The sequence below is a fragment of the Heptranchias perlo genome, chromosome 24 (assembly GCF_035084215.1).
Source record: "Heptranchias perlo isolate sHepPer1 chromosome 24, sHepPer1.hap1, whole genome shotgun sequence".
NCBI classification, from domain to species: Eukaryota; Metazoa; Chordata; class Chondrichthyes; order Hexanchiformes; family Hexanchidae; genus Heptranchias; species Heptranchias perlo.
In genome coordinates this window covers 39,915,754-39,937,704 of record NC_090348.1, presented here as the reverse complement: position 1 = coordinate 39,937,704, position 21,951 = coordinate 39,915,754, and the positions used below count along the sequence as shown (strand labels likewise).

The following is a 21,951-nucleotide window of genomic DNA, read 5'->3' as shown; positions in this document are numbered from 1 at the left end:
TGATTTTATTTACAATGATAAGGCCATGTAAATTTAATTTAATGTTCACCTTAGATAATTTCTCGTCTTACTGCGCACGGTGATTACCATAAATCTGCATATCAATAAGTGGGAACAGATGTCAGATGTTAGAAGTGGCTGCCAATCACGACCGGTTGAGAAGTGGCAGACGGATGATTATGGATGATTCTCACGAGGCCCATTACAGTGTCCACGAGCGGAGATTCGTGATTGTGGCTCGGGCCTCTGTTGTGCCAGGACGAGAATGCTCGATTCACAATCAGACATCCAACCAACTTCCCAAAAGCGAGATTTTTTTTTTCTCCCCAGTCACCTGTCTTATTAAAATCCACACACTGTTTCATTCAGAAGCTTACAGTCCCCTGACCCATTGTGCATTTTAGAACCTCACTCCCCACTATTTTCTTCCCTCTTCCCCAAAGGTGCTATCTCAAGCTGTGGTATGGTTTCACGGACACTGGACTCCGTCAAGTACGTCACCTGATGCCTCGGAGGTTCCTTCAGGTCGGAGCCTAGACGGCGGGTTTGGGACAGGCATCTGATCCTATCTACATCTCCGATATCTACACACATGCACATTCCTGCAGGGAATTGCCAGGGATGAGGGACTTCAGTAATGTGGAGAGACTGGAGAAGCTGGGATTGTTCTCCTTATAGCAGAGAAGGTTAAGGGGAGGTTTAATGGAGGTGTTTAAAATTATGAAGGGTTTTGATAAGAGTAAATAAGGAGAAACTGATTCCACTGGCAGGAGGGTCAGTAACCAGAGGACACAGATTTAAGGTAATTGGCAAAAGAACCAAAGGGGAATTTTTTTTTAAGCAGGGAGTTGTAATGATCTGGAATGCACTGCCCGAAAGGGTGATAGAAGCAGATTCAATAGTAATTTTCAAAAGGGAATTGGATAAATACTAGAAAGGAAATATTTTGCAGGGCTATGGAGATAAGAGCAGGGGAGTGCGAATAATTGGATAGGTCTTTCAAAGAGCAGGCACAGGTACGATGGGCCGAATGGCCTCCTTCTGTGCTGTAATATTCTATGACTACAGTCAGAAGTGATTTTCTCCTCCTTTGCATGGGAATGATAAACGTTAACGTTAACTGTCTTGCCCCCACGACTGACCTGGATAAGGTCACCTGATAGGCCTCAACAGAACATCAGCTGATGCGTTTACCCACTGAACCCATCCAATGATAATTTTATTAAACAAATCCTGCTGTAAACTATGCTTCAAGATTTTTTTAAAAATCTCCTTCCTTTTCTCTTCTCTCACCTCGTGTTTGGTGGAAATTTCATGGCCCAAGCAGTCTTCTGGTACCTTGCTGTAGTGACCACTTTTCACACATTAGCTTACTGGGTTCAGTTCTGGGCACCGCGCCTTGGAAGGATATACTGGCCTTGGAGGGGGTGCAGCGCTGATCCACCAGTACGATTATGAGGACAGGGTGCATAGACTAGGCTTGTAGTCCCTTGAGTATAGAAAATTAAGGGGTGATCCAATTGAGATGCTTAAGATGATTAAAGGATTTGATAGGGTAGATAAAGAGAAACTATTTCCTCTGGTGAGGGGTGTCCAGAACAAGGGGGAATAACCTTAAAATTAGAGCTAGGCCGTTCAGAGGTGATGTCAGGAAGCGCTTCTTCACACAAAGGGTAGTGGAAATCTGGCGTTCACTCCCCCAAAAAAACTATTGAGGCTGGGGGGGGGGGTCAATAGAAAATGTCAAAACTGAGATTGATCAACTTTTGTCAGGTAAGGGTTTTAAGGGTTACGGAACCAAGGCAGGTAAATGGAGTTAAGATACAGATCAGCCACGATCTAACTGAATGGCGAATCAGGCTCGCAGGGCTGAATGGCCTCCTCCTGTTCCTATATTCCTAAATAGTGGGTTACTCGATAGTGACAGAGGGGCAGCAATAATATTAAAACTTTGAAATAACCCACTATCCCCCCATGAAAACAGTGAGGAGGCACCAAAGATCTTTCGAAAAAGCCATTAAATCCATTCCAATTCTCCTCACACTGTGGAAGATGCTCTTTTAATTCATAAATACTCTCAGGTAGAATGTTATCTAATGGACTTGGTTAAGGCAGATTTAAGGCAATTACGTTTCCTCAATAGCTTTAATTTACGTGGGGAAAACTGCTCCAATGCTTTAATGTCTGTGTGGGTCACGCCATGTTTGTCAGACTTTTGTTTTCATGCTTGTAATTCTACGGTTTAAATTGGAGTCAGATTCAGTAATGTGTTCGGATGTGCCTGCTAATTTGGAAATGGTACTGACGAGTGGACGTACCCGCTGAGCACCATGAAGTGGCATCACAGCACTCATCAATACATAGCACTGCGTCTGAAAAGTCCGAGGCTTTAGTCGTGCACCTGTCCAGCTACACTGGTTCATCGATAACTGCTCTAATAACCTCTTCAGTGTGAAGCAGTGAAGGAGCAACAAATACGTCGAGAGGCACGGTAATGAGGCTTGGTCCTCAAAATGGACCAGGCCTCCCGCCGGCACCATGGGGATCCGGTCGGCCAGTCGGCAGCCCGATAGTTAAAATCTCCCCCCCTCCCCCACCCCTGCTCCTTTGCCCATCAATAAACATTTGGTCCTCCATGAAACCCCACTGGGAAAAGCAGATATAATTCTGAGGTTCGAGCTGTACTAAATGGTGATGTAATCAAAAGCAGAAAGCCATGGCAACAACATCTAATGAATTTGCATGCAGCGTTTAATGGTGTAGGTAATGCCATCCCTTTGGGGAAAATTTATCTGTGATCACAAAAAAATGGGCAAGGTGTTGGGAGTATCAGTCTTTACCCCAGCTGTGAAACTATAAAAAGTATTTAAATGGATAGAGCCGCAAGCAATCTGTCCAATGTTCCCTAATGGAAACCATTTACTTTTGGCAACCTGCACTCACAGGTATTTCATCCCGAGAAAGGGATCCTTACTTCTGGGGAGAAGAGAACTCCTCGGTCCTGGGATAATAACTTTTCATCGCTCCATCCATATATAAAAATGAAGGGTCTAAAGAGATCATCAGGTTGATCAGTCCTCACCCTATCCATGGATGGTGTCCTCCCCCCAACCACGAGTAATGCTAACTAGTGAGGGACGAAGCAGAACAGAGCAAGAACCTACGGTTGATCCAGGAAAAACTCCAGGAAATTCCTCCCCAACTTCACAAGGCAATCGTGCGAGCTCTAGGAGTTACCAACCGAGAAGGTAAATGTAACTAAATCTTACTTCCGTGACCTGCCCCAGCGTCTACTTCCCTCGGGTACTTATCAAATCCCTTAAATGACTCCAGCATGCCCATACTTACCATATCAATTCAGTTTTAAGCTGATTTCTCTGTGACGCAGGAGAGTAATCATAAACATCACAGAAAGTGAGTTCACTCACCATCCCTGAACTTAGGGTCACCACCTGCCTTGATTTTGGACCAGATAGTCCACTTTTTTTAGTTGCTCTGGAATTTATAAAATATAAAGTGGGCACCATAAGTCTACTTCTTTCTAGTCCATTTTTTGCACTTTGCTTTTGTGTCTTATGATGTGGAGGTGATGTGGAGGTGAATGTTATTGAGGTATTCAATGAATCATCGACAGTAACAAAGCAAACTTCAGAACTCAAGCCCCTTACACCATCCCACGCCTATGACTTGGCTGGTTCTGGTCTTGGATAAAGGTGACAAGCCTACTGAGCTGGATTTGGATCTAGCTCTCCAGAACTCGAATGTTGCCTTTATATTACAGCCCCAACTCGAGGTGTCATTTTTTCCCCATTGCAAAGGTTCACCCATCACCCCAGTGCTCGCTGACCTACATTGGTTTCCAGTCCGGCAACGTCTCAATTTTAAAATTCTCATTCTTGTTTTCAAATCCCTCCTTGACCTTGCCCCTCCCTATCTCTGTAACCTCTCTCCAGCCCCACGACCCTCCGAGAGCTGTGCTCCAATTCTGGCCTCTTGCGCATCCCCAATTTTCTTCGCTCCACCATCGGCGGCCGTGCCTTCAGCGACCTAGGCCCTAAGCTCTGGAATTCCCTCCCTTAACCTATCTGCCTCTGTCTCCTCCTCTAATAGAACTCCGTAAACCTACCTCTTTGACCAAGCTTTTGGTCACATGTCCTAATAGCTCATGTGGTTCGACGTCAAATTTTGTTTGATAATCGCTCATGAAGCGTCTTGGGATGTTTTACTACGTTAAAGACGCTGCATAAATGCAAATTGTTGTTGTAACTGGTACGGTTTTTAACCAGTGGATGCACAGTGAGCTGACATTTTGTTTTGGCCAAATTCACATTTGGCACCACAACTAAAGTGGGGCAGATCCTACAATAGCAGCCGGCTCGTGTCCTGTGAAACTGCGTCTAATGGGAATGATTCAACACAACACAACAGTGACACAAGAAAGTGTGCAATTAGTTGGATGCCACTTCCTACAGAACAAAAGGAAAGTGCAATTGGTTCTACTCACCCGCCATCTGTTGAATGCCACTGAAAGCGCCCAGGTTGCTTGTCGAGGTCGCTTGCTGCAAGAGCTGTGAATAAATAAAATAATCCCATTGTAATATGAAAATTTAAGCTCCTGATTTTTTAAAATTCTGTTCAGCAGCTCATTCTCCAGCCTCTCACTGATATACTGAGCATTCCCACTGGCGTTGAGCATAAATCCATATTAATGTCTAATCCTTATCAAGGCCAGGTAGATAAAGGCTCAAGAACGTTGTTGTGCTAAAAACAATTAATCAGTTTAACACCTCAAAAACCATCCATTTAAACCAACATACCGTGACTAATTATAACCCTCCATAGTCAAGTAGGGTACATTCAACCAGACTCTGTCAATCAAAGCCGATTTGTACATCGTGTGTTAAACCTATATCACCCTGCTCCCATTTTTTGATGAATGCGGAGTGTTTTTCACTACAGTTAACTTGGAGATAACACAGATCCAGGGTCAAGAGTGCTTTCAACCCTGTGATAGCAGCTGTTGTGTCAGGAAAACAATAAGGGATTCAGAAGAGGCAGTTTGTTGTATATGATGGTGCGCTGGCCCACAGAGCAGTGGGATATGGGGACGAGCACCTGCGATGTTCTTTTCTCCCTGCACAAAACAAGACGCCAATTTTGGTTGAGTTCTCGTGACAAGACAGTTCTGCAATAGAGAGGGTCACTTCTCACTTCACTTCAGGAACCAAATGGAAAGTAAAATCAGGTGGGGTGTAAAACGGGTGGCTGATTGGATCCTGTCAGTTTACGTGGGCGGGTTAGGTTAAGACTGAGCGGCTGAATGTAGTGTTATTTTATATCTTAATGAAGTTATTCCCTTTTCATTCAACCTTGGACTACAAAGAACGAGTTCAGAAGAGGAATTTTCTCATTTTGGGTACGGGGCAGAGGTTGCATAGAGAAATGCATTTTAAAAACATGAGTGTAGTGAGTACTTACATGTATCGTATGTACATATTTACAGACACTTTTTATGTATTGAGATAGGGAAAATATAACACAAACATATACACACATGCATATACAGACATACATATAGACACATACACACGCACAGATATACATTTACACATAGACACATAGGGCCCGATTTTACCAGGGGTGCGGGTTCTCGTCGGGTGGGCCAGCGGGCGCGTTGAAAACGCGCCCGGTGAAATTAGTGGGTTGCCCGCGCGATCGTAGCAGGCAACACACTAATTGGATCCACTTACCTGCTCCTCCGGGTTCCCCGCTGCTGATCTGCGCGTCGGGCGGGCTGCGCATGCGCAGTAAGATCTGTCAGCTGGAGGCGCTCTATTTAAAGGGGCAGTCCTCCACTGACAGATGCTGCCACAAACAGCAAAAATTACAGCATGGAGCAGCCCAGGGGGAAGGCTACTCCCAGTTTAATGATGCCTCACCCCAGGTATCATTAGATGGGGTGAGGAGGAGGGGGAGGACAGAGATCTTCCACCCGGCGGGTGGGAGGAAGCGGCCTGCCTCTGCCACCAAGGCGGCCTGGCTCGAGGTGGCAGAGGGGGTTAGCAGCGCCACCAACATATCGCCCACCTGCATACAGTGCAGGAGGCGCTCCAATGACCTCAGTAGGTCAGCCACAGTGAGAACACGTAGTCTTTCCCCTACACTCCGTCTGCCACAACACTGCCCCCACCCCACATCTCCTTCGGCACTGCCAACACTACTCTGTCACATCACCCCTCATACCCACTCAAACCTCATCCTCATCTTACCTGCACCTACTCACCTCGCGAGTACTCACCCCGCCACTACCACGCAACCCAATCCTCATACAATCTCATGGCTCTATCCCATACTCACCCTCTCGTGCATCTCTCTCACGGCCAGCCTCACTCAACCTGCCACCACCTGTGCTGCAGCCACAGGGCATGCATCACATATGTGCAGTAGGCAGCGTAAGGCAAACGTGTCGTGAGCATGAAGGGGATGCACAAGGGTGTTTGAGGGTTTGTCATGGTTCTTACTTCTATTGAATTAAAGAACAACTCACATCACACATTATATTGGCACCACTACTACCATGTCTTCGCGAATCCCGTCCGGTTTCTGCAATAATGCCCGCTCCTGGGTATCCCTATGAGGACCCACCACTGATGCCACCCAGTGTGTCACTGCAGAGTGGGTGTAGGTGTATTTGCAGGGCTCTTCTGCGCAGACGACTGAGAGACATCGGGGATGTCCCCGGTTGCAGCCTGGAAGGCTGTGGAGCAGAAGTTCGGGAGGGCAGTGGTGACTTTGACAGCGACAGGTAGGAAGATGGTGCACGGGCCAGCCAGGAGCAGCTTGGCATGAAAGAGGCTGCAGATGTCCACGGCTACATGTCGAGTGACTCTGAGCCTCCGTGTGCACTGCTGCTCAGAGAGGTCCAGGAGGCTGAGGCTCGGTCTGTGGACCCTGTGGCGAGGGTAGTGCCCTCTGTGACGCATCTCTCTCTGCGGTAGCCCTCCCTCCTGCTGTACAGGTGGATGTGTCACAGCACTCTGTTGTGGAGCTCCACGTGTCAGAGGTGGACGGCGTGGATGGCGAGGCTGGTGATGCTGTTCGCCCTCCGAGGAGGTCATGACTGCAGCTACGGCGGACCCCATCCGCAAGATGTACATCTGAGGGGGTCCGCAAGGTAGGTACATGTCTCCGGACCCCGGGGTAAGTGTGCAGGTTGGTGACTTCGACCATCAGGAGGAGGGTGGTGGAGGCCAAACTTTGTCCCAAGTGACAGAGCGGCCTCCTGCAATGGGTGAGGGTCTCCCCCCGCCACCTGTCAAATGGACCTTTGCAGCTGCCACAGGCTGACAGCTGCAACACGTCCATTTCAACTGGGAGTGTTTCCCCCACTGTGTGAAACATTCCAATGTTTATCCAAAATCACACACAGTCCCTTAATCAGGTCAGTTAATGACCTGAACAAGCAAAGTAAATACTCTCAAGTGGCATCCCGCTGGCTTTGATTGCCTGCGGGATTCCCACCAGCGGGGGCTGCGCGCGCACGCCGGCGCGTCATCGGGGAACCCGGAAGTGGGCGGGATCGAGGCGCGATCCGGTCCCGCACCTGGATTTCGGGATTTTCGGGGCCCCCCCCAGCCGAGAACGCACCCGGTAGCGGGTGCTAAAATCGGGCCCATGCACTCAGGCATACACACACAGATATACATATACCCACACAAACACTCACACAGACAGGCATACATACACATACATATACATGCACAAACAGACATACGTGTACACACGCACACAAACACACTTGTCTGCAATGAGGCAGCTCAAGAATAAATGCTGTGGTGGAAAGCCTGAGCTTTGTTCGAAGTGATTTCCATCTCGGAAAAATGGGCTTGACACTGAGTCCTCCTTTAAATCCCACAGTGAGTCTTGCAGCTGTGTAAACGTAGCACAATGAACAACTTGACATGAAGTGAAGCAAAATGTCGTCATGTGGAGTGACTCCATTTTGTTATTGGGACTAAGCTGTGGGGGGCTGGTAGTGTCAGGACATTTCCAGCGTGTTGCCATGACATTGGGGAATACTGCGAGGCAGCAGATGTTGCGGTCGGCCGGGAGGGGAGGCTTATTTCGCCACAGATTTCTACGGAGCAGATGGGATTGTCACTGGAATGATTATGTCAGAAGCAGCCCAGGCTTCAGCTTCAGATCTGACACCTGCTATCAAGGCTGTTAAAGAACATAAGAAATAGGAGCAGGAGGAGGCCAGTCGGCCCCTCGAGCCTGATTCTTGTTTTACGCGAGTCGAGCTCGCGGTCCCATCTGTGGGTTGACGAGAGAGGAGCGAGGGAAGGATCGGGGAAAGAGGGAGATAAAACAGAGGGGTGAGGGGGAAGGGAGAAGGGTCCCTTCAGTTGCTGCTCAAACTTGCCTGAGGAACCTAACCGAGAATGACCATGACACCACGCCTACCCAGGAAGACAGAGTAGGTGTGGGGACACTGGCGTCCAACCCGAGGAGGTAAAGGATCCATTTTTTGTTTTTTTTTTGAAAAAGACCCAGGATATACCTGATGTCGCCGACAACACCAGAGCACAACAGTTAGACTTTCTCGAATTACATGTCATTACATTATGCTGCATCCAGTCCAACATCTGTGTGCACCACACCTGCCAGGGGGGCAAGTTTAAAATCAGCATCGCTAATAGTGCAAACTCGCAGCCGGGTATATTTTCATCCAGTTGCTTAACGTGAGCGCAAATACAGCATTACCGGTACACGCTGTGATTGTTCATTCACATCAGCAGACAGAGGAAAATATACCAGCGTGTCTACCTGAACTGTGAAAGATGTGGAGATGCCGGTGATGGACTGGGGTTGACAAGGCAACGGGCAGTTGCAGGGGCAGTCTGTAAACACCATGTATTGTTCTGTGATGTATAAATGCGTAGACTTCAAGGAGCTCCTGAACATTTACCTGACGAAGGAGGAAGCCTCCGAAAGCTTGTGAATTTAAAATAAAATTGCTGGACTATAACTTGGTGTTGTAAAATTGTTTACAACTGTGAAAGAGTTACAGACACGGCTAACCCAGTTAACAAAAGGCTTCTTGTCCCTGGATCAGGTGAAAGTGAAAAATCTTCGCATTTTGAATAAATGTTTAAACAGTGGCAGCAGAATTTAAATGTGGTGATCAGCTGGACACACAGAACATCATTTGAAGAAACAGGTTCAGGTGTCTTTTGTTATTTTAAACACATTTTCATTAGTGTGACGTTGTTTGACCACTGCTCTTCCCCCACCCCCACTCCCTTCCCCCCCCCCACCCCCACTCCCTTCCATGACGTGCCCTTAATAAAACACAGTGGCTTCCAATACATACAACAAGTTAACACTGTGGTTCGGTCTCTCTCCTCTCCAGGAGCAATTCCCACCCCCCCTCCCACCGTATACTCTCTGTACAGTTGTGAAACACTGAACACATTTTATTTTCAAAACTTGGTGCGAGAACCGACACATTCCCTGTTGTACTTCAAAGTTCTGCTAGTATTACTAACAGGCAGAGAAGGTGTGGTGTCAAATTTTGTCTGATAATCGCTCCTGTGAAGCGCCCTGGGACATTTTACTACATTAAAGGCGCAACATAAACGCAAGTTGTTCTTGTTGTCTTCTCGTTGTTTTAATTATTTACGCTAATTATTTTTTTCTCCCAATTTTCACTCCTTTTCCCTGTTGTCTCGGAAAGCGCTGGCTTTTTCTGGGGTCCAGATCCACAGCCGCTGACCGTCTTATGTTACTACGCCCATGTGGCCGTTCTCATGCACGAGCCCGGATGGTGCGTGTTGACAGACCGTTCTGCCACGGGTGGAGGGAATCACAGCCCAGCATTATCGTTGTGTCTACACATGTACACTTTCCAACAGAAGTCATAGGATCGCAGACAGGAGCGGGAACTCTGGCTGATATTTTTTTTCTCCTTCCTTTGCTCAGGGGCCATTTTTGGTACCCCAACTGCTGCCCAGGCTGAGATCAGAGTGTTGGCCGGGGGCTGCAGAAAACTATTGAGTTTAATTCGAATTGCTAACGAAGAGACTGACTTTTGAACTGAAGTGACCTGGAGTTCAGTCACTGGTCTGAACTGGCCAGAACCGGTTTCAATTCGTTCTGCTTCTTAGAGGGACAAAGGAGCTCTGATTAGACACTACTCCTTTCCTAAATAAGGACTGATGAGGTGATGCTACCAAGCCCCTTGGAACAGAGCCAATCAGGGGATGACACTGACCACTCCAGCAACTTTAAGCCAACCGGAGAAGACAGGATCATTCGAAAAGACAGGCTTGAAGTTAAAACTGAAGAATTGCAGGCTTGGGGCCAGTGTGTTTGTGAGGAAAACTCTGGAGACTAACCACCGCGGAAGTAGGGACCCTACGTCAGGGACATAGAGACTACGTCAGGGACGTAGAGACGACATCGAGAGAGAGAGAACGAATCGCCTGGCCAGCGTTATCTCTCCTTTCCGGGTAATAGAATATCCTTTCTATTCTGTGACCACTCAGGGAGTGTTAGTCAGGGAAACCTAGTGGGTGTGCGTTTAAATCCTAGTTTGAGTATAAAACTGTATAACCTGCTGTAAACTGCATGCCTATATCTAACCAGACGTATAAGCGGTATGTACATGATCTAATAACGTTAATAAAGCGAATTGAGAATTGAGAGAGAATTGACTCTTCTGCCCTGTGGACTAAGCCAAAACTGTAACCGGTGACTTCCGGTCAACAAGAGTATCCTAAACACCTGAGCACAGAAGGCCATGCCGGCCTATGATGCTTGTGCACCAGAATCTATTTACTCTATTTCCCTGCTCTTTTCTTTAATATTTTTCTTCAAGTGGTTATTTAATTCCCTCTTAATTAGGGCTATGGGGAAAGAGCAGGTGGGTGGGACTAATTAAATAGTTCTTTCAAAGAGCTGGTACAGGTACGATGGGTCTGGTGGCCTCCTTCTATGCTGTAAAGTTCTATAAACATTGTGGTTGAGTTGTCTTGAATGGTAATGGATTCCGTATCCTAATAACCCACTGCGTGAAAATATTCTTCTATCCTCTCCCTTTATGGTTCTGGTACAAACTCAGTTGTTACTGGTTCACCAGCCAGAGGAAATCATCTTTCTCTTTTTACCCTCATAAGCACTTCCTTTAGGTTCAGCTAACTCTGCACAAACCAAGATGGGAGGAAGGAACCTTCTTTAGCTCTCCTGTTCAGCAGCAGGCTGGTATATTGACCCACTGAGCCATCTGTGAGGCTATGGGGATGTTTTTTTCCCCCGAATTGTTCTTGACTGGTATCGTGCTGCAGGTTCTGTATCAATTTCCTTTGAGGTGCATTCATTGGCTGCTCCATGCCAAGAGAAACAAAAACCTTCCTTCGGCCTTCTCAAACATTGATAACGCGGAATTCAGGTTTTAAACACTGTAACTGTTGCTTCCACACAAGAGTAAACATAAATGACAGCATTAGGGGAAAAATTGTCTGTTACAGTCCAATTCACTTACGTACAAATTTGATATATAGATTAACACCAGCGGCCGATGGGACACACCAGATTCCAGTGTAGCACGAGGACTGGCAACCTCAGCGATCACACTGTACGTAAGTCAAGAGGACAGAGTGCTTCTTAACGATGACCAATTCAGGGGAGAATAACAAGAACGCGAGCTCTTTTCTCTAAAGAGAAGGCAGAGGGGTGACCTGATCGAGGTCTTTAAGATTACGAAAGGGTTTGATAGGGTAGACAGAGAAGATGTTTCCTCTTGTGGGGGAGACCAAAACTAGGGGCCATAAATATAAGACAGTCACTAATAAATCCAATAGGGAATTCAGGAGAAACTTCTTTACCCAGAGAGTGGTTAGAATGTGGAACTCGCTACCACAAGGAGTGGTTGAGGCAAATAGCATAGATGTATTTAAGGGGAAGCTAGATAAATACATGAGGGAGAAAGGAATAGAAGGATATACTGATAGAGTTAGATGAAGATGGGTGGGAGGAGACTCATGTGGAGCACAAACACTGGCATGGAGCAGTTGGGCTGAATGGCCTGTTTCTTTACTGTGCATTCTATGTAAATGCCTGGGTGTGAATACTAGGATTAAAGTCTCATCTGAGCTCCTGAGGGCATCTGATTGTAAACTTCGAGCAGTGTCTAATCATCACTTCAGCCCTGAGATTAGATTACTGCCTTGAAAGTACTGCAGGGTATTTTTTCTTTAACATATATAAAGTATTGAATTTACGTGGTGGTTTGATTCAGGTCTGGGATTGTTTCAGACCTGGGAAAAGCCATTTCTGCACGAGTGACTGAATGGTCAACTACCGGACAATACCTAAACTTAAAAATTACTGCTGCTGATATTAGCGGAAAATTAACGGGTTAAAGACCAGACGGGGAGTGTCGCTTGACTGCGTTAAGTGTCTATCTGCTAATATCACCGACAGGGGCTGTGAGGCTACGGTTTCTCACCGTGAGCTGAAACAAAGCGAGAAGAGCCTTTTCTCAACTACTGACTCCATGCGATGAAAGGTCAAACTCTGACTAACTAGGCTAACGTTCAGTTGACAATAACAGCCTCTCCACCCCTAGGGCCAATGCAATGCCAAACGGCTCTGATCCAGGAAGCAACGCTGGCATTATCTCTTGTGCAAGCTGGCTGGCTGGCTCAACGCGGTGAGCACTGACAACGCGGCTGCCCAACTGGAGCGTCAGCTCGGCCTAAGGCTGAAAGAAATCTCAGCCCACCTTACCAAAGCTTTTCGCAGCCAATGGATTACTTTTAAAGCAGCGTCGCATAGTCAAGCAGCAGCCAATTTCCGCACAGCAAGACCCCAGAAACAGCAGTGACTGGTTCATCTGTTTTGGGATAAATTTTAATTTGCATGTGTTAGCTGTGGCCCAGCGGGTAGCACTCTTGTCTTGGAGTCATGGGTTCAATTCCCACTCTAGAGACTTGAGCACAAAATCTAGGCTGACACCCCACTGAGGGAGTGCTGCACTGTCGGAGGTGCCGTCTTCCAAGTGAAATGTTAAACCGAGGCCCCGTCTGCAATCTCAAGTGGACGCAAGAGATCCCATGGCACTGTTTAGAAGAGCAGAGGAGTTCTCCCCAGTGTCCTGGCCAATATTTATCCCTCAAGCAGTATCATTATATCTGGTCATTATCACATTGCTGTTTTGGGACCTTGCTGTGCACAAATTGGCTGCCACGGTTCCTACATTACAAAAGTGAATACACTTCCAAAAAAGTACTTTGTTGGTTGTGAAGCATTTTAGGACTTCCTGAAGTCGTGAATATAAATGCAAGTTCTTTCAGTTTTTTTTTCTTTTGAAGGGGGAAGCGTTGTTGAGAACTTCCTAACACTTTATGTACGAGGCTTCGACTGTGTCTCGGAGCTGCTGCTGGGGTCCAGAATAACATGGATTACTGGGAACACAAGCTGGAGGATAGGAGCCAAACAGCGAAGGGAGGGAGAAGACTGGAAAACTGTGGTGCTTGGAAAGTTGAGAGCGCACAACGTAAACCACAAAGCAAAAAAATTTGAGGCTCGCTGATAATATTCAACGTTTTCCCAACTGTACAGAGGGAATTATTCTCCTCCGCCCCCTCCCCGAGACACACGAAGGAAATAAAATCACTGACATCCAATCACATTGCCCATGTTATGCTGCATCAAGAAAGAAAGAAATAAAAAAAAAAGACTGACTGTATGCATGTTTTGGGGTACGAAAACTTCTTTTGTTCCAATTTCGCCACTGTTCTTGGATCCCCAATGACCACTTACAGCCAGGTACTGTGGTCCCAGGGCACCCAGGCCGGTGAGGTTTCCCCAGGTCGCGGTGTTCAGCTGTTGCATCTGCTGGGCCAGCTGCTGCTGCAGGCGCCTCTGCTCCTTGTCCTTCTGAGTGTCGGCAAACTTGACCACTATTGGCGACGAGCAGCCCTGTCGCAGACAGAGTCACACGATTAGGATTGAGGTTAGAAGGTCAAGTCTGAACGTATTGCACACATTCCCATCCGCTGTTTTATTTTTTTTTTTAAAAAGACATTTACCCCCTCCCCCACCTCCAACTTTTTCCCCACCACTCCTCTCCTGAAGGGGTACACAGTTCCACAGCCGCCAGCTAACGTTCGGTACCTTGCCCCAAGTTTTTCCATTTTTTCATGCGTGAGGCGAGGCGTGAGTGTCACTAGGCTTTTCGACTATATAGGGCATCACCTCCGAGTCCCATCACCTGACGATCACGCATCAGCACTTTCTAGCAGGAGTCGATGGATAGCGATCAGGAGCAGGAACCCTGGCCCATTCTGCCACCCCCCCCACCCCACCCCCCAACTCTGAACCCCGATCCATCTTTTAAACCTTTTCAACATAGAAAGTCGACTAAAAATTACCCAGCACGGAAAGGTTTAAATTTTGTTCCCCTGTTGCACGAAAAAAACTTATTAACAAGATCTTTGCGCCTCTCAGATCAGATTAGAAACATAATGAGTAAGAATTCTAATACATACCCTCTAACGTTCAAGAGAGACGAAGGATGTCAATCGAATCTCAGAATGGTTAAAAGCAGGCTCCTTGCTTTTTAGTTTAAAAGTCTGCACATTTGCCTTTTGTTTTTAAAGCTGCCCTGCGCACAATCTTTGCAGCTCCACCTTTAAACGGAGCTGATCCTGTCAATCACAAAATCCACCCAATCCCCCTCTCCAAAATAAAGACGGGATCAAAAGGCTTGCAGGTGAGTCGCACATTCAACCTATCTCACCAATGGAAGAAGCCTTCATTGAATCTCTTTTCCTCTCGCTGTGTGAAAGAGCAGACTCTCAATCCTGGCAAATCTATTAATCACTAATCATTAAAAAAAATCCATGACCCATAGATTACAATGTTATTTATTTTAACTAATCCTACCTTTATATAGCGTCCTATCCTGAAAGTGTTGAACTGTGCTGAGTTACCACTCCCCCAAGACCCTCCTTTACTGAAGCTCAAGTGGCCATTGTTCCGTGTACAGTCCCAGTGAGCACTGACATGCTATTCGACTGTGGGGGGTTATCCCAAACTTGTCCTCAACCCGATATACATGCACGGATGGGATCAAAGGATAATCATAAGCTCACACGCTGAGGTTAATCGTAACGACCCAGCAGCCAAAACTCCCTGCCAAAAATAACTGGACGTCTATAGGGGCTTGTATATCCGAAGAGTGCAGCTGGCCCCCACGGCAGCCAACAAAAAGTAATTTAAATTTTAAAAAATCCTTCCCGTGGAGCAGGAGAGGCCTCCCCCCCACAACACTGCCCGCTCCAACCCCCACTCACCCGCCCGGTATTTACCTCGCTTGGTCAGCAACTGCCCGACATTAGTCGTTCGCAACGGGCGAGCAGCCTGCAAAGGAGCGACAGGCGCCGGCAGATGGGCCCAGACAAACGTCTACCCATGAGTTAATTCCTTAAAGGCATGCCAATAAACTCAGCGCTTCTTTCACACGGATGATTTTTTAAAAAATTACATAGAACAGGTTTCGTATTTTTTTTAAACGAGGGCAACAAAAAAAACATCAAGAAGCCATTTAAACTAAAAAAAAACAAGAAGCCTGTAGTATCTAGACCATAATTATCACCATGGAAACAGATGGTGCTGACGTTCATATTTTCCAAACAGACCATTTTCAAAACTTCCTTTACATAAATGTTTTTATTTGCTTATTGTTGGATCCAGTGAGAAACTTTCTCATATGAGATGTCCCTGAACTGACAGTAGAGGAGGCCACTGTGTTAATGAGTGAAGTTACAATGTGACATTACCTCTGAAGTGTGCGGGCTGGCTGTTCCAAACGTTTTGAGCAGCTAATTAAATACAAAGTGAAGCTCTAAGAGGCTGCATTAAAGACGGAAGTCTTCTTAAAGCAAAAAGGGTTTCATCTTAAAAAGTGGTCGAGAACAATTTGCATAAAATGCATTAAAATGTTTGCAAATATATTAAATACAAACAGGGGAAAATGGGAACTAATGCATCTTCATAAACATAGCTGTGTTGTTTTCAGGAACAGCAGCAAATTAAACTGACCTTCAGAACATGCTTAATAAAAGAGACCAGCGATCAACAAATCCCAAGTTTAACAAAATATCCTGCTTCATTATACACAAGTCAAGCTCAAATGATCAGCGGTGATTTGAGTTAGTTGCAGCATTGGGGTTTAATTCCCTCTGTGTACTATTTTTAAAAAAACAAATGGGTTAATGGGTTGCATTGAAATATCACTGGCAGCAATTTGCCACCAAGGTGTTAACTATTGCACAAAGATAGTACCCAGAGGAAGTTAAACGCTTGGACCCCAAAAACCTGTGATCCAACTTTGCTGCCAGAACAATGGCGAAGTGGGACTTTGGGCACGCGGCACAGTTTAAGAGCCTGAACCCACCAGAGTTCCTGGGGTCTGGCTACTTACATGGAGCGGATGGGCCCCTGGGTCAGTATTGATGCGGCTGGGGCGCCCACTGGGGTGGTGATGGGTTGGGGGGGGGGGGGGGGGGTGGGGAGAGCTGGAAATAGCGGCATCGGCCAGCTGCCGAAACAAGTGGCGGCAGGTTCGGTAGAAAGTGGCAGTTCGCAGCTTCGATGGGCTTTACGACCAGCTGACGTAAGCAAACCGGGGCCTTTCCCACTTTGGTGGGCCCCACATCCACGGGTTCTAGAATCATAGAAAGTTACGGCACAGAAGGAGGCCATTCGGCCCATAGTGTCCGTGCCGGCCGAAAAAGAGCTGTCCAGCTTAATCCCACTTTCCAGCTCTTGGTCCGTGGCCCTGTAGATTACGGCACTTCAAGTGCACATCCGAGTACTTTTTAAATGAGTTGAAGATTTCTGCCTCTACCACCTATTCAGGCAGTGAGTTCCAGACCCCCACCACACTCCGGGTGAAAAAATTTCTCCTCAGCTCCCCTCTAATCCTTCTACCAATTACTTGAAATCTATGCCCCCTGGTCACTGACCCCTCTGCTAAGGGAAATAGGTCCTCCCTATCCACTCTATCTAGTCCCGTCATAATTTTATTTACCTCAATTAAATCTCCCCTCAGTCTCCGCTGTTCCAAAGAAAACAACCCCAGCCTGTCCAATCTTTTCTCATAGCTAGAATTCTCCAGTCCTCGCAACATCCTCAAATCTTCTCTGTACCCTCTCTACTGCAATCACATCTTTCCTGTAATGTTGTGACCAGAACTGTACGCTGTACTCAAGCTGTGGCCTAACTAGTGTTTTATACAGTTCTAGCATAACCTCCCTGCTCTTATATTCTATGGCTCGGCTAATAAAGGAAAGTATCCCATATGCCTTTTTAACCACCTTATCTACCTGTCTTGCTACCTTCAGGGATCTGTGGACATGCACTCCAAGGTCCCTCACTTCCTCTACACCTCTCAGTATCCTCCCATTCATTGTGTACTCACTTGCCATGTTTGCCCTCCCCAAATGCATTACCTCACACTTCTCTGGACTGAACTCCATTTACCACTTTTCTGCCCACCTGACCAGTCCATCGATATCTTCCTGCAGTCTACAGCTTTCCTCCTCATTATCGACCACGTGGACAATTTTTGTATCATCTGCAAACTTCTTGATCAAGCCCCCCCACATTCAAGTCCAAATCATTAATATATATATCACAAAAAGCAAGGGGCCTAGTACTGAGCCTTGCGAGACCTGGTTCTGAGTACCATATGCATGTTTCTTGGAGCTGTACAAAATACTGGGGGCCACCAGAGGTGGGACTGGTGGGAATTCCGGTGGGTCACATCGACCTGCCAGTCCCACCTCTATTCTTTGCATCACCTGGAAAGGGGGCACATGGACGAAACGCTGGCCTACTTTAGCTGAGGAGATCCTCCCCAGCTCAGGATTAATGGGGCGGAGACCTAGCATAAATGGGTCCTGCTCAATTTGTGTCTTTGGCTGTCTGAATGCCAGTGCCCCAGATGCGCCAAAAACATCGTTAGTGATCAGGGCCTTGGTGTTTACACAAGCAATCAATGATGGTCGCTGAAATTGGACCTTCCTCAATCCTCCTCTTCCCATCTAGTGATGTCCATTCTCTAACTGCTTTCTTCCTCGGAGGTTCCTGTGGTACACTAAGGTATTCCTCCTGCTGACCAGGGAACGGGACTCGTTCCCAGGCTTCGGCCGAATTTTTGTCCCCACATGTTCAGCTCTTCCAGGCAGACGCAGTCTGAACCGTGGCAACTCTTCTTCCATCTTCGTAGGTCTTGTGAGCTGCTGCCGGGTTTCCAGTTAAAACTGCGGGCACGGAGCCAGATCCCCTCATCATTGAGAATCATGGGCCTTGATTAGGAGCAGCGACAGGAAGAAAAATGATGGGCAAGTGGTGCAGGGAGATGGCGCATGTTTAGTTGAGCGTCACTCCCCAGATATAGGGGATCGCTCTGCTTGTCCGCTCTCAATCCTTTCATTACATTTCCTTTGTCCTTTTACAGGCCTTTCCCAATGATGCTTCATTTCTCTTCCTCTTGATTTCCTATTGCATCCTCGTGTGAGCAGACCTCCCGTGGCGTTGCTCACGAGTAGCCCGAGTTCTGGAGCACTCTTGTTAATAGTCCAAACTCTGCTAACTTACAAGCTGCTGAGGCCAATCAAAGGGGGCTGTTTGTAAATTTCAGGCTCCAGATCGACGACTTGCTTTCTCCTTTTTCAAGATCGTTTTGGGTTTGTAACAAAGTGTGACGTCTGGTGTAACAGATACATGCTCACACAAGATATATAGGTCGAGATTTAGATATATTTTGGAATTTAGATACGCAATTTCTTCAACGTGTTTATGACTTTGCCAGTCCAGTTGATGACCTTCCCCGATATCGGGAGAAGGTCTGTGCAGATCTGAAAGCACATTGGCCCAATTGCCTGATCCCGAAATGGCAGACCTGACCTATGTGCTGCCAGCACTCTTACCAATTGGAAGCTACCCTAGGGCAGAGGCCTTCACCACCTGGACAATTTCTACCCTCACTTTTTTTTTAACTTTTTGGGATTTTCCCAGTTATTCCAAGCCTTCTATACTCCACACCATGTTTTTATTACTTCTTGCCCGCCTTGCAACCTGTCACCATCATGCAGTCAGTTCTACGCGGGCCTTCTGGCTAATTAGCAAAAATCCACCAAGCACTCCCGCCCCCACAGCCGTTCCTCTGCCTCTCTTTGGGTTTTCCTCCTGGGCCAGGGTCTCCCCCAGGGTCCAGCGCTTCTGTGCTGGGATTGAGACACTGCCCTCGGCTCCCAGTGTTAATCCATGAACCAGGCTCCTTCAGGGCAACGTCATCCTGACTTAGCACTCGAGTGGACAACCGTGGTCTCTCTTACCTGTTACGTGTGAGAGTTGGGACCGTTCAGTTTATATATATTCCCCAGGAATGAAGATCGGTGTGATCCGATATTGTACATTTTTCTGTTGTTACCCATACAAATCTATGACTTTTTTTTAATAAACTAACGAATAGATGAAAATCAGCGAACATAAAATTGAGAAACTGTTATTATGCGGATAACATGCTCTCCCACACACCCCACCCGCAGGCAGTTTATCCTCTACAGGCACTTCCATTCCCAACCTGCCAGGAACTTTGCTCGTGCACATGGGAGCAATTTTCCTCCTCCCCCACCAAAAACAACTGCAGGGACTGGAACACATATTCCCCATTGCTTTTCCTCCAACCCCCTCAATGTTCTCCCCTTCTCTCAAGGCACTGATTCCATGTGTTCTTGCAGCCTTTCAGTACCTTACTCCAAGTGACCTTCCTTTGTGTATGGGACTAGGCAGTGAGAGCCTGTTGTCTATTCAACCTTGTGAGGTAGCACATCTTAACCTGACCTTCCTTATCTGACATTTGCACGTTCCAGAAAGCATCATCGGATGGATCAAGAATGGGAACTATGGGCGATTTTTCCTCATCCCATCCCTAGCCCGGGGGCTGAGATCAACTAACTTGGCACAGACCACAGATTGACCTGGGGTGCCTTCTGACCTGTACGGCTCAGTTAAATATCGCAGGAGAATGAAATTCAAACTGAGGTCCCTCTAGTTCAAGCCCAAATATTCCACCATTGCAGCTATTTCTCTCCCCACAGTTTTTGGTCTTTTGCTCTTTACAGTACAGAAAGCATTTCCAGATCGACGGGTATAACATTACATTTTTGACGAGAGAATTTTGTTAACAAACATTTTCAGTGGCAGACACTTCACAGAAGTGGTTACTTCATTTCTCTTATTAAGAAACACGGCTGTGGGGAGAGGACTGACAGGATTTCAATTTCTGTTATATTTTGGGACACAAATAATTGACATCTTCTCCAAAGGAAAATAAAACACACAAACACACACACACAATATATTAATGAAAGACTATGCAAATCAGCACAGTAACACAGGCTGCAGATTGTGGAGGCATCTTTTAGCATTGCTGGTATCGCAATGAAGAACATTCACTCCTGGTTCTTTTAATTGCACTTTTAAAGAGGGCAAATTATTCAGGGGGCTTATTAAGCCCCTTCCAAAATTAATGTAAGAACAATTTTTTATTTTATGTATTTAATAGTGTCAAGTTGATCTCACATTGTGCATTATTAGCATAACAAATGAGTTAACGGGTTTAACTGGAACTCCTTCATCTGCTATTTTAATGGTGACCATGTCAAACTGGACGACTTCAAGATGTGTGACTTTTTTTTTTGAGTTTTGGTTATTTTATTTATTTGTCTACTCTCCCTTTTGAAATTTCCCTGTGCCACATGCTTCTCCCATCCAGGACGAAGCAGCCCGCTTGATTGGCACCCCATCCACCACCCTAAACATTCATTCCCTTCACCACCGGCGCACAGTGGCTGCAGTGTGTACCATCCACAGGATGCACTGCAGCAACTCGCCAAGGCTTCTTCGACAGTACCTCGCAAACCCGCGACCTCTACCATCTAGAAGGACAAGGCAGCAGGCACATGGGAACAACACCACCTGCACGTTCCCCTCCAAGTCACACACCATCCCGACTTGGAAATATATCGCTGTTCCTTCATCGTCGCTGGGTCAAAATCCTGGCACTCCCTTCCTAACAGCACTGTGGGAGAACCTTCACCACACTGACTGCAGCGGTTCAAGAAGGCGGCTCACCACCACCTTCTCAAGGGCAATAAGGGATGGGCAATAAATGCCGGCCTCGCCAGCGACGCCCACATCCCATGAACGAATAAAAAAAATGCAGGAGGGTGGAGGTGGGTAGTAGCCGCGTGCCAAGCCTTCGTTAATGCCATCTTGTAGCTGGCTGCCAAGATGTATGTGGGACAGGCGTCTGGCCTTGTATCTTTGCTCTTGGATGGCATGTGAGGGAGGCCCCTGATCCCAGGGCTTTGGTTGCTGCGAAGCAGGTGAGGAGAATCCCTGATCTCAGATCTTTCGTTGCTGGGAGCCCCCCCTTCCTAGGCTTCTTGTTGCTGGGAAGCGTGTGAGAGACAAGCTTTCAACGCTAGGCCTCTCTCAGTACCACGTTGTCGCTGGGTGAAGTGTGACACAAGGTCGCTAATTTTTCCCCCTTCTCTGTTGTGACGACTCCTGTGCTCCACTCAGTGCCTCTGAACTGCAGCAAGTCTGGAATCACTGCGTGAGGAATCGTAGACGCGGCCTCACATCGCATCATTCAGTGCCACTGCGTGCTCAAGCGGTTTGCATAAAATAAAAACTTCTGCTATTTTATAATTTTTCTCCCTTCCTCTCCTGTCTGTGCTGACTCAGGCTAGGGTTCAGTTCCGTGGGTACACTCTGCAATAATCTCAAACCAAGTGCTTATTCTGTATGTATGGGCCCAGACAGTGAAAGCAGCAGGGCAATTCAACCATGGGAGGGGGGGGGAAT

At 46.9% G+C, this 21,951-nt stretch overlaps 1 protein-coding gene across 10 annotated transcripts in view; it reads right to left on the bottom strand.

The window, feature by feature from the left end:
• The window catches only part of celf2 (cugbp, Elav-like family member 2), a 472,545-nt gene that overhangs the window by 34,956 nt on the left and 415,638 nt on the right, over positions 1–21,951 (bottom strand). For 9 of the 10 annotated variants that reach the window (XM_068005125.1, XM_068005127.1, XM_068005132.1 and 6 more), the window contains 2 exons: positions 13,750–13,986; positions 4,505–4,568 (listed from right to left, as the gene is read on the bottom strand). In XM_068005125.1, coding sequence (XP_067861226.1) covers positions 4,505–4,568; positions 13,750–13,986 — 301 coding nt within the window. The remainder of the gene's footprint in view (positions 1–4,504; positions 4,569–13,749; positions 13,987–21,951) is intronic. The other variant, XM_068005126.1, reaches the window with a different exon arrangement.